We start from the raw sequence: 13,201 nt of genomic DNA, 5'->3' as shown, positions 1-13,201 counted from the left end.
CCAAAGGAAGAGGGCTGCACCATGATCTTTCACCAACTCTTGCAGCAGGGTGATAGAAAAGGAAGGGCAGAGTGGGTTCCACACCCTTTCAAACTTCCAGATCAATGGTTTTACCCAGCTGCGAGCTGAACCCAATCAGGACATAGGCAAGGCAGCACACACACAAAATTAATTTGTTGTGCCCAAGTGTGGCAAGTTTGGGTTTCCAGTCTGAACTGGCAAGATGAGAAGAAATTTGATAACAAGAGAGGTTAAAAAAATAAAAGGAAAAAAAAATCACCACCAAAACAACCATTCAAAGAACCAAGGAACATGTAACAGGTGTTGACTGGGAGATCTGCAAAAGTGAGATTCAACCACAAAGACCTCTGCTAGTTTTCTAACTGATGCAGCACAGACAACAGCTCGGCTATGAAAGTTTAAGTAAAAACACCTAATAGAATGTGGCACAATGTGCTTTTCATAGTTAATAGTGTATAGCCCAGCTTTTTCCTAAGCAATGATCACATCAGAAGCTGGAACCACAGACTTCTTTCCTAAGCGTTTTCTGTGCCTGGGAACTGCTGGCAGTGAAAGGTTTCAGCCTTAAGGTCTTCAGAAGATGTAAACATATAAACGTCTAACACAGTTACAGCTTAACAGCTATAATGTGATCAATCTATTTTTCTATGAAAACAGGATTCTTTCCTCCAATTCTGCATGGCTTTACAGCCAATTTCAGCAGCATTAGGTACAGAGGTTTTATGTAACAGAATACCTCCCTCCTCCTGCACACTAAGGAGATTTTGGAGAGCCTGACTGAAGCTCTAATCTTGTGGCACAGTTCAGAATAAAATGTGAGCCACGGATGCAGGGATTTGGGAAGCTGGAAAGAGGCACCAGTTGCCCACATACCTCAATGGATTCTAACACCAGTGTGACCTCAGCCTACAGTCTTCAGCTGGAAGGGGATATTTGGCAGCTAAACTTGCTGTGGGAGAAGATTGGTTCCTAGCACTTGAGATAAACTTCACTTGCACAGACTCAAAATGTGGAAAACAAAAATGTTTACTGTAGTGTGAAGAATTTTACATTAACTTTGAGAATAGATACACAAGCTGTGGCAGGGATGAAATACAACAGGACTGCAAAAACAGAATAGAAAATACTTTGGGCAATACTAAGATTCCCATCAAATCAACAATATAAACTGACATTTTCGAGAAAATGGTGCTTTCAGAAATGCTTAGTCACCAAAACTGAAGAGTCCTAGGATTTTTACTACCACTTATTAGCATAATTATCAGACACTACTACTGCCTAACAGCTGCTGGCAAAACATGCCCCGTGCCCTTTCTAGTTTTATTGAACACTTCATCTAGGGCATACTAAAATCCCAAGTCCCTTTAACAGTTATAAACCCCCACACAGTACGACCTACAGAGAAGCTTAAGAACACATTGTCAATCTACACTGGCAATTCCTTTTCTTCATGCATATTTCAAGGGCAAACCCCTTATCATAATCATCCTGAAAACATCTATGACTCCCATTTTTGAGGGGAAAAAAAACAACCAAAAAACACTTAAAGTGCTGAAAAATAATTCTTCACTTCTCAGGGAAGCAGAAGGGTAAGGGGCCAATCAACTCTTTTTGGTCACTGGAATCACCTGCAGAGTCCAAGCCAGACTCAAGAAGGTGTCTAGAAAGGGCCTCCCACTGCTGGGCATTACCATCCCCTTCCTGTCATCCATCTGTTTTATAGGCTTTTAGAGGCATGACTCATTTTATCCTTTCTGTGAGCACCAAGGGAAGAGTGAAGGCTTTCAGACCCCCCACATGCAACAGCTTTCCTGTATACAAAATATTTCTACAGTTTCAGCAGAATAAAGACCAATACAGATGTTTAAAGATTATGCCACTTATACTCAAGAGATTGGTTGTATCTAAAGAGCATTTCATTCTACAAAACCGAAGCCAAACCACTCTCTGCAAAAGTCTGGCTTGAATTTCAGACCCCCGACTGGCATGAATTTACAAGGGAACATTACTAGTTATTGCTTCAGCCAGGCTGCTACAAAACAATTTACAAAATCTGTGAAATATGAGCACAGCTTAAACATTTGATAACTCGTCCGGCCTACACAGGATTTACTGAATAAAAACTTCAGCCCTCCACATCAATTAAACTTCTTAGTGCATTTTTAAATTCTCAGAGTAAACGCTTAAGATTTGGCATATATTATTGGCACGACGTTCTTCAAACACTTAGAAGTTCATGTATAAATATTTAGACTCCCATTATTCAGGATGGGGCACGAGAAGGCTCAGCCAATCTGGGCAGCTTTCCTGCCCGCGCAAATTCCCTCTTTGATTTTCATGCACTGAAGGGAGAGCTGCTTCATTCGGTTATCCAGAGCCAGCCCTTCAGTGGAGCTGCTCCTGGTGCTGCTCCTATTCTTGTTCGCTCTGTCGCTTGTCTTGTTCTCAGCCCCTTCTGCCCTATCCCCTGCAAAGAAAGGATTAAACTGGATGTTAAACCCAGATTTCATTCTGCGAGTTAAGCTTCAAGCAGGTGCCTCTGCGGCTTCCTTTGCCAAAGCACACAGAAATTACAGGAGCGGGAGCGAGATGCTTTAACAAAACCAAGTTGGCCTTCCAAGCCGTGCTCATCTTGTGCACTGCATCAGCAAATTAGTGAGAACAGCCTCAAAATGGAGCAGACAAGGGCAGTGGTAATCCTCTAGTCTGAATTAGTCAGCCAGGGCTGGCAGAGCCTGCAACAAGCTTCTTCTGGCATGTTATTTTTTGTGGGGATTTTGGTTTCCTTTTTTTTCCCCTGGAAAGCAAGACTTTCAAAAAGCAGGACATTAATTTAAATAAATGAACTCAGATTTTCCTCCAAATAAATGTACCATGAGAATCCCACTGATCACTTATTTAGTGAGAAATCTCAAACCCCTGCACTAAGACAGAACTGGGGAACATTCTCAGCCAGGAGAACAGCAATTAATACATTACAGACATCGCTGTTAACTCTGAGACACAAGGCCTTCCGCAATTGCCTTCCCCAAAGAAGCAGCCAGCAGCTCTAAGCATTCCCTGGCATATGCCTAGGGGAGTTAGGAAGGTTTTCCTGCTCCCCTTATGAAGCTGAAGAAGACTGGCCCAGGGTGTATCCAGCTGTGCATACCTCTTTCAGCTTCACACTCGGGGGAGGAGGCCCCACTGCATTCGCTCCGGGGGCCCAGGACAGGGAAGATCATCCCGAACTCAGACAGGGAGACAGGGCTGGGCAGATCCAGGCTTCCAGGTCGTGTCGCAGGAGGAAACTGAGTGGGCACCTCACAGGGACTCGTAGGACCAGAGCTGAAGCTGGACACCGACTGAGTTTCTGAATCTTCTTCGGACACAAAGCTGCTGCCATTGTCATCCTCAAACACTTCTGAAGCCACTGCAATGTTCAAAGAATATTCCAGTTAGGAATTCAGCCTCCCCTCCTGCACCTTCCCAGGCAAAGGCAGAATTTCAGGTTCGCATCTCCCATACACAGACACCCTGCTAACCCATGGACTGCCCCCTCTGGTTTTCTGTTCCCTGCGCAAAGCCTCAGCCTGGCTCTGCCCTGGGCAGCAGCACACCTGCCAGCCAGACCCTGCAAGGCCAGCTCTGCAGTAGCTACTGCTCCTCATGCCAAGAAACTCTTGGATTTTTACCAGCCCTGCTGGCCTTGTTCATTTGTGGTTTTCAGTAGACAACTTAGGTTAGAGCCCAGTTCCCGGTGTCTGCCTCCCCCAGCACTATCTTGATCCCTGCGCAGCCTCCTGGTTATTTAAGGTACTGATTAGAAAGACAGGTCCCAAGATTTCTTTTTGAATGAGGATCACCAAACAACACCAAAATAAATTTTAAAAACCAAAAAAACATATATTCTTTTCCCTGCTTGTGTTTGCGTAGATCTGAATTCTAATTAAAGCAAACCTGCTCCAAACTGTCTGTCTGGATTAAGCTGCAGGGTCCTTATGAACAACCAGAGGAGAAAGCCATTAAAGAAGGCTCCATTCTGTGCAACACAAGGGTGTAGATTTTGCTGAAATTCAACACACTTCAGAGGCTCATTGCAGGTTGGGAAGCAAAGACTTCTGCACACAAGCAGTCCCACTGGGATCAGAAGGTTCTCTACACACATCCGCCTCTACACCACACAAGTGTGTGCTGGAATCACACCGGCCTGAAGAAGTCCCAGACACAGCAAGACATCCACAGTGACCAGAGGTTATCTTCAATTCCTCCTCCTGGTGATTCCTGCCATTGTTAGCAAGGCTCAGAACCGCCTTGGAAGAGCAGCAAGAGCAAAGCAGAGGCGTTACTAAATGGCTCAAGGGAGAAGCTTCAAAGAAGTTCTCCTGTCACCTTGGCAGCCTGGGGCCCACAGGCACCACTCGGACACGAAGGTGCCAACCGAGGCTGCTACTGCCAAGGTTATGGCAGAGATGTTCAGCCTCTTTCTGCTGGACTTGCAGATTGCTGCACTTACACTTTACAAAATTGACCCCAAAGGCTTCAAGCATAAAATGAATAACAACATTATCCACCTATCCCTATCCGGGCACTTCATACTCAGAGACAGCTTTTCTTGTGGTTTGAGTTTTGTCATTTTGTTTTTAATGAAGTCAAATCTGAGACTGCAGAGGGGCCTTTCTTCTCGCTTGCTGTGTTTCATCAATATATGGTGAGCAGTACAGATAACTTTGTGGGGGAGAAAGCAATAAAAGGTTTGGCAAAAAAGATGTTTCCAATTAGAGTCCTCTGCTTGGCAAGAAGCACTGACATCAGGTAGTCTACACATCACAACTTAAACTGCAGCTCCCTTTTCACTGTCTAAATTCACCATAATGCACAGGAGCATCTGCAAGGGCCAAGAAACTCCTGCTGATGACGAGATGTTTCATCCGACTCCGGCAGACAGAAATCAAGATATAAAAAGACCTTGGTGGAAAGCTCCCCCCACTTTACAATGAGAACTTAATCCAGGCTATTTTATTATTTAATCCAGTCTGCTAGTCCTGCCCTATCATAACCCAGTCCTGTGTTGGCACCAGACACAAGCTATGTCCTTCCACTCTTGTCAGACTGTGCAATTCCAAGAGAGGGATAAGCCCACACTGCTGGTCCTTGCCTGCAGCCTCAGCAGCAGCCAGGTGAGCCAGCAACTAAATCTAACTAACATTAACTTTCTGGGCTCTTTCTGCACCTATATCCCAGGTCCCTGAACTCCTTCAGCACAAAATACCCTAAAACTCAGTTATACCTAAGGCTTTCAGGAGGCCTTATGCATGAGGAGGGGGACTTCCAGGTATCCAAAAGAGGCAATTCCTGCCTAGGTTGGAGAGGGTCCACCTCAAGAAATTAAGGGTGGCAGAAGATAAGCAGCCATACTGAAACTTGGCTGCATCAGCTGTCCAGACACAGGTCTCAGCTGCACAGTACAGAGTGAGAGCTCCAACACATTGTGCAGAAACTCCTGCCATTGCAGAAGGTGAAGGCCAGCCCAGGCCTGCTTCCCAGCTCACACAAGGCTGTACCATGGACCTACAAGGCCTCAGTGCCAGTACACACTGGTGTCTATGGGGAAATTGCATCTTCTGCCTTTGGGCACCAGAGTTGTGCAATCATGAACTCCTGCAATCCTGACCTAGACTTTCCCCTGTAGAAACAAAGCTGAAATACAAATTAAACTGGAATTTGTGGGACTGGACAGCAAGAAAAAGACTTTCTGCATCAAGAGGGGAAAAAAGTGTCCAGGAAGGAGGGAAAAGTAGGCCACACGTAATGTCCATCTGTCCACTTTCATCCAGAGCCAGGACAAATGCAAACTCACCACACAACAGACTTTGCAAGACAAGGTCCCCATGTGCCACCAGAAAGCAGAGGTTACCTTGCTTGTTTGGAGCTTCCTCGGAGGTTGTTGCTGTCACACATTTCTCCTACAGAGCCCCTCAGCACACTGCAGCAGCATATTGCTGCCTCTTCACTTCCACTGCTCACAGCAGACGCTCTGCTGAAATCACACCTTGGCAAAAGACTCGGAAGCACAAAGGAGCTTTCCTTACATGCTTCCCTGCGAGCATCACAGCTTTCTCTACTACTGCAGCCACAACTCTAGGTCCCATGCCACAGGCCCAGCACTGGAAGACAAGCCCTTGATGGAGAAGGTCTGTTCCCAGACTGGCTGAATGATCTGCCACAGCCTGCAGCCTCCCCAGGCGAGTCACTGCCAGCAGCACCACTGCTGTAAAATTACACACACGCTTTGGAGTGTGTTCATTTTGCTCCTTTCATACAGCCCTGTGCAAAAAACTACAGGGATGTTAAGGGAACGGCTGATGCACTTTAACTCATTACCCTTTCCCTAGAAAACTGACTATTAAAGAATGCAATCAACTCCTGCAATAACAAGAAGCATCACAACTTAGCCACAGTCCCACGACAGCCAGCAAATTTCAAAACTGCAGAACACACAGAGCAGCCCTAACGTCAGCATTTCTTACAACGCCCATGGGATGTTCCCAAGCACCAAAGAGCTCTGTACTTACTGGAGACGGTGTCTGGCTCCGGCTTACTCGCTGACAGGTCTTCCACAGAGGCGTTGCTCCCCTCGGCACCCACGCCGCATCCTCGGGGCCCCATGGCAGTGGACCTTCTCCTCTCATGAATCTCATCTGAGATCATCTCCAGATTTTTCAAGGCAGTCTTATACTCTCCCTTTGCCAGGGCCAGTTTGGCCTGCAGGTCATCCACTGTTTTCTTCAGTTGCTAACAAGGGAGACAAGTATTAGATGGACGTTCAATGCAAACAAGGAACAGCACACAGTTCCCCGTTACATGTCCAGGTGCCTTGGCTCTGCACAGGCAAGCACAACCTGGGGCTGGTATCTAGGGGATGGGAGAGCTCAGAACTCAGAAGCACCCTGGCCCAAGCAGTGCCACTTGTGAAGGAGACAACAGCAAAGCAAACCATGGGAGCCAGGTGCTGGAAGTGCCTCTGGAGTGTGGTCATGGCCCCTGGCTAAGCACAGAGCAGAGGCCCTGTTAAGATGTGAGCATGCAGGATCTGTCCTTAACAGGAATGCAGCTCTCAGCAAGGTCACTGCTTATCCCAGAACCACCCCTAAGGCTTGCCGGCAGCCCCGGTCTGCAGGGCACAGCAGGGCTGGGGGGTCACCCCTGAGGGGGCTGAGCCTCACTCTCTGCTGAGCACCAAACCCATCCTTCTGCTCACTAAACCTGCAGAGCAGAAAGCTGCCAACCTCAAACCCTGACAGCTGTAGTACAGCAGTTCCTGTGTCCCCAGGCACAAACACCACCCTACAGCAAGGGCAGAAGTGTTGTGCATCCTATTTCCCAAAGGGGAAACACTGCTTGTGTGTCTGTAGTTCCCTCAATGCTTCTAATGCACAAAAAACCATCTGTGCTTTTTTCACACAGTTTACACAATCACCTTGCTTCAGGAGGCACTGAGCAGCTGCCATGGAGAAGCAACAGGCCCACAAACAGTGCGCCATGCCCGTGGAAAAAAGGGAATTTCTCAAAAGATGCTTCTAGGCAGCAGGGATTATTGGCCTGGCAGCCAGCCCAGGGCAGGCAAGGGCTCAGCTTGATGCAGCAGCAGCTGCAGGCAGGCAAGGCAGAGGAGGAGAGTGCACCCGAGCCAGGAACCTGGCAAGGAAAAAGGTGCACACCAGAATCTCTGAGGCTTACAAAATGTTGTTCAATTTCAGGCAAGAAAGGGCTCACAAAACCTTTGTGGGATATGCCTTGCACACCTAACAAGGAATGAGAATCCTTTTCTAGCTAGGATCCTACTGACCCCACTGGAGCCTTCCTGCACCCACGGCCAGCAGCCCAAGGCAACGTGCTCCACTCAAACCCTGTGCCCATCCCACACAACAACAGCACCAGCCACTACCCTGCAACTGTGAGGAGCCAGGCTCCCCATTCTGGGGAGGGGCACATGCAGTAGAAGTCACTCAAGTAGAAAGAGAGTGATTCTCATGTTTGAATTTGTAGGGCTGCTCTGCCTCCCATCCCTGGCAGCTCCAAGACTGGCTGTAAGAGCAGGGATTACCATCCCACACAGAACTGTCATGCCTGGCCCAGGGCCACTGTGCCCTGCAGGGCATGTGCTGTGCCCAAGCACTGGCCAGACATCACTGCACAGTGCAGAGATGCCAAAAAGCCCTGGAAGCCTATCCAGCCAAATCCCATATCCCTCTTACGCCAAACCCCAAATCAGAAATTCACATCTGCATGATATTTGAGCACTGCAAGCAGGTTACTTATTCTGTTAGTTGATCCAGCCAGTGAACATAAAAGAGCACCCCAAGAACAGTTAAACAGTCTAAAGCATAAAACATGGGGGGAAAAAATGAAACCCACAACAAACAAACAAATCCCAGACACATTAAACTACAAGAAGAAAGATAGTCAAATGGTACTCTTTTGGTTCTGACAGAGTTCAAACACTCTTATTTCACACAAGGAAACAAAGACACTCTTAGTCTTTTATTTTTGAAATGTGCTTAGCAAATTGCTCAAGAGGTTTTGAATTGGTTTAGTATAGAAATACAACATCATTGTCAGAGCACTTTAGATGTAATTTCAGTATTTACTGTAAGCAGTAAAGAGTTTCAGATGGATCTGAATTACATACTCACCTCTAGTTGGACATAGTACTTCGCCTTGAGTTCAAAATAAGGTCTGTGGAAAAACAAAGAACAGTTGTTTACAAGCACTGGGACTGAATGCCATGTACTGACGTGGGAGTTGCTCTCTTTGTAGCATTAACACAGCTATTTTGTGTATCACTGCAATCCCAGGAGACCACTACCCAGATGATGGAACACCTACACATGCTCTCAGTGTCTCTCTCTTACTCCCTAATGCATCTATTTCTCATGAGTCCTTTGACCTAAATACAAATTGCAAAATTCCAGTTTTTGGAGTTGACAGCATAATTCCTCCAGGCCTAGATTCTGCAAGATATTTAAATGTAACATCCAACTTCAGGCATAGGCATCCTCTCTCTACCCAGCTACTTTCTGAGCCCACGGCACATGTAAATTCCTATAGAAGGAGAACCTTCTGTGTGCTCAGGTGTGGGGGGTGGAGGCGCAGTTTTTGGGTTTTTCAGTGAAGGAGAGGGTGTGAAGAGAGGTCAGAGCACCACACGCAAGGGCACAGCACCTCCCAACAGTAGCCCACCAGGCACTTCCCGAAACTTGCTTATAAGGTTGCAAGAGAACAGGGGTACAAGAGGTGCAGTACAAAGCCTAGAAACCACTTTCCACCCTCAAAGTTTTGAAGCCCACAAGCCAATATAGTCTGATACAACTCTGAGCAGAAAAAAAAAAAATAGCCCTGTTATTTAGCAGGGCTCATCACCCTCCTCCCCTCTCAGAAGTTCTCCTGAAAAGTAGGGGAGAGATAAGCAAACAGATATGACTTGACATGAAAGTCGAAATGTGAACTACCCCTGCTGTGCTTCTACCCTGACAGCAATGCTCTTCTGAGCTGTAAGCCCTACTTCAGCTGCATTTCAGACTGTGCACTAGAATTCAGGAGTGTGAAGCTGTGGCTTTCTGACCCTATATTCTCTGAATTCACTACACGGTCACAGACAAAACAACTGAGTTGTGTTTCCATTAGAGTAGGTTATTTCCAGCTCTGATATTTTTAAGCACCCTCCCACCATCACCAGAAGCACACAGCCAAGTCTTAATGCTTCCAGTGACACTGATCCAGCCAAAATACACCCCTGTCTTCCCTCAGTGAGACATCACCCTGCCAAAGGCTACACAGATGCACTGCCAGGCCAAATAAAACACTGCAGTTGCAAATTTGGATCCAACAGATAAAGGACTCCTACAGCCCTACCCCAAAGCAATGGCAGCACACAGATATTGACAGAATGGCGTTGCAGGGAAACATGCACAGGGAAAGCAGTGAAACCCACTCACCTCAAATGACCCGATTCTCAACCTTCCTTACCCTGGTGCCAGCTGGGAGGGAACAACCAGGCTCGAGTCCTAACCTCCCACCAGCTTCCACAAGCCTTGGGAAAAGTCCCCTCTCTATCAGTGACAAGCACAAGTGTGTTTGCATGGTGTGAAAAAACAATCCACACATGTACGTGTGTGTGCACACAAACACGCCCGTGCACACAGCAGCAGGAATGTTTCGCTGCAGCAGGTGAGAGGAACACCACCTCAGCAGCAGAAGGGAGGAGTGCAGGAGCTCGCACACGAACACTCCTGCTCACTCCTGTCTCACACACAGCCGGGCACTGCCATGTCCCAGGGTCCCTTCATTCCCTGACATCCATGGCCCTGTAAGCATTGGGGGCTGCTCTGTAACTCAGCGGGGCGGGAGAGCTGCTCTCTGGCGTCCTACAGCTGAGCCCAGGGCACTGCACAAAGTGCTTTTCAAGTCAGTGACAGGATGAGTGAAAGGCACTTTGCCCAAGTCACCAGAGCAGAAAGTGACTTCCAAAAACCAGCTAACACAGGCAAGTTCATTATCCTACAGCTCAGAGGCACTGAGCCAGAAGATCTGGTAACTGTTAAGAACATGCAGCCGTATGCACATTCATAGATCACAAGCAAGTAAGCACCCAAAAACTAAATTAAAAGCAAAACCAAAATAAAACTATCCAATAATCCTTTTCTCATCAACTTTACCCAGCATTTCATCTAAATTACTTTCCTCCAGGATGCCCCAGTCTTGCTTTCAAAACAGTAATGCTTTAAGCATCTTAATCCCAACTGAAGCAAGGAGTAAATGCAAATCATTTTCTGCCCAAAAGAGAGCAACTCATTCAGTGTGTCTATCCACAAGCTTAAAGAGAAGATGAAATAAAGGCCAGAAAGGCCTAAGTGTTACAGCCAGTGCTGCCACACCACCCAGGGAAGAGGAGGTCAGAGCAGGATACTGAGTGTTAAACCCTTCCTGAAAAGCAGCTAGAGGCCAGCTACACCCTACAATACACACAGCTGCAAATTCAGCAGCCTCATTTCCCAGTTTCTGCAGCCACTTGACACCACTGATGTTTTCAGCTCAGCTGCAATTTTCCTTTATGTGAAAATTGCAATGCTGGGAGACAACTGACCTTTGCAACATCCCCATGTAGCATAACTTCAAAGACATCCATGACTATTTGCGCCACCAGGCATCTTTCACACCAGTACTAGGTTAGAAGTGGCACACTGTACACCCTTCATTAAAGGACCTCCAAAACACTCTACCTAGATGGTTTATGCTGCAATCAGCCCTGCTGCGAGACAAAAGAATACACTGGGATCCTTCCAAGAAGTGGAAAGCAGCTTGGCCCGAGGAGAATGCCACAAGACACCCCTCTGAGGGTAGCTCCAGCAAAGAAATGAAGACTCAGAGGCATGTCACACAAGAGGCAGCTGGGAAGCCAGGCTCCACACCATAATCAAAAACTATGCAGGACCCCACTAACAACTTAATCATGGTCTTTATTTTAAATCTTATTGCAAGGAAGGAACTCCCAGCAGCCAAAACTGTTCACAGCTATTGCCCTTATCCAGAGGGATCTGTCATTTAGGGATCTGATGATGGTTTTCACAGCCCCTGTGCAGTGCTAGACAAACAGCATGCAGCTCATTCTAGGAAGTCACACCATTACACTGTTTCAGCAAACATGCTTGAATCTTGCTTGAGAAGTGCTAATCCTTTCTTGAATTGAGCAAACACCAATCAAAATAGATTTTTAGTTGACCGATTTCACCAAAAAGTCATTTTTAGATGGAGGGGATTAAGAGCTAAATACAGCAAGCAGATTGTTTAGACAAGCCACAGTCTGGAAATATTAAAAAAAAAAAAAGACTGTGAAATATAAAGAGGATTAAGAATTGGTTGTAAACAGGGCCAAAATTTTAAACAGGTTCTGAGCAAAAATCTGTTTCACTTCTCTGCAACAGACCCAAACTGCACAGTAAATGCAGACACAATTATTAATGACACACGTTGCTTAGCTATGCCCTCTGAAGGGTGTTTCCTTCCCAAGAACAGCTCTCACACAGCTTTGCCATGGCAGCAGGAGGAAGTAAACAAGCCTCGTGTACAGCACCTTACACCCGTGCAGTCTCGCACCTTCCAGCTTTCTGTCACTTGCTTTGTTGCTCTCCTAACTAAAAATAAGAACTGTGAACAATCCTCGGCTGTGAAACATCCACACAGAGCTCTGCAGACAGCTCTTGTGTGGATCCCATGCACCTGTTCCTCAAATCACACACCACCAAGGAGTTCAGTGCACTAGAACAAGACCAAGATGCTGCTCAGAAAAGGTTTCTTATCCCAGTTCACCAGTCCATCGAGTCAGCTGCTCCAAAAGACACTTAGAAGGACAACAAGGACAAATACCAGTACCAATTGTGCTGCGAGGCTGCTACACACACAGAGGAACCCAAAGAGCAATACACTTTCACAAGTCCAAAAACCCCGTAGAACAGGTATTTCCCCCAAACAGTTTTCACCACTAAACTCCTCTCCAAATATAAAACATACTTTGATTTATTGATGGCTCTTTTCAGCTTCTTCTCCAGTTGTTTCATCCTTCCCATGGCAGCATTGTATTTGGCTGCAGTCTCCTTGTGAACCAGCTCGCTCCTCGTTTTGGTCTGTTCCGCCTCCATGACCTTCAAGAGGGGGAAAAAAACCAGGTTGAGCAGCAAGACACAGTGATCCACTTCTTATCACTTCAATTAACAGCAGCTTCATAATCTCTCCAATCAGCTCATGTCAGGAAAGCGAGGGTATAGAAAAAATTACTTCCAGTGAACCTATTTAAAAATCTTTCCCAAAAAGAGCAGCAGGTCTTCAAATACCGTGTAAATTATGACAAAGGCGTTACAGCTTTTCACACAATCTCTCTTACAGGAAGTTTAGAAGGCCCTCAACTTTTGGGAACATCCATTTTTTAACCCAGTTAGATATACCAAGTGGAGCAACACTAGCAGAAGTCACCCAGTTATATTCAATAGCACTGTTTCTGTTTCCTCCTTCTTCTCTCCCGGGAACCTGACCGTCCCAGCAGAGAGCTTGCTGCTTGCTCAGCTCCCAGCTGCAGCCCCATCACTCTGGAAAGGGCTGGACACCAACCACAGCAGAGGGAGGACTCAAACACAGTTTGGCCTGA

General features: G+C 46.6%; 1 protein-coding gene across 1 annotated transcript in view; it reads right to left on the bottom strand.

Moving 5' to 3' along the window:
* Window positions 1-1,029: 1,029 nt before the first annotated feature.
* Window positions 1,030-13,201, bottom strand: part of SH3BP5 (SH3 domain binding protein 5) — a 51,844-nt gene continuing 39,672 nt past the window's right edge. The window contains exons 5-9 of the mRNA XM_038163097.1: window positions 12,571-12,701; window positions 8,697-8,739; window positions 6,576-6,795; window positions 3,173-3,433; window positions 1,030-2,488 (exon numbers count right to left, since the gene is read on the bottom strand). Coding sequence (XP_038019025.1) covers window positions 2,307-2,488; window positions 3,173-3,433; window positions 6,576-6,795; window positions 8,697-8,739; window positions 12,571-12,701 — 837 coding nt within the window. The 3' untranslated portion in view covers window positions 1,030-2,306. The remainder of the gene's footprint in view (window positions 2,489-3,172; window positions 3,434-6,575; window positions 6,796-8,696; window positions 8,740-12,570; window positions 12,702-13,201) is intronic.

The sequence above is a fragment of the Motacilla alba genome, chromosome 2, assembly GCF_015832195.1.
Source record: "Motacilla alba alba isolate MOTALB_02 chromosome 2, Motacilla_alba_V1.0_pri, whole genome shotgun sequence".
Taxonomy (NCBI): Eukaryota; Metazoa; Chordata; class Aves; order Passeriformes; family Motacillidae; genus Motacilla; species Motacilla alba.
Note: the sequence above shows the minus strand (reverse complement) of the source record. Positions and strands in the feature narration are given on the sequence as shown.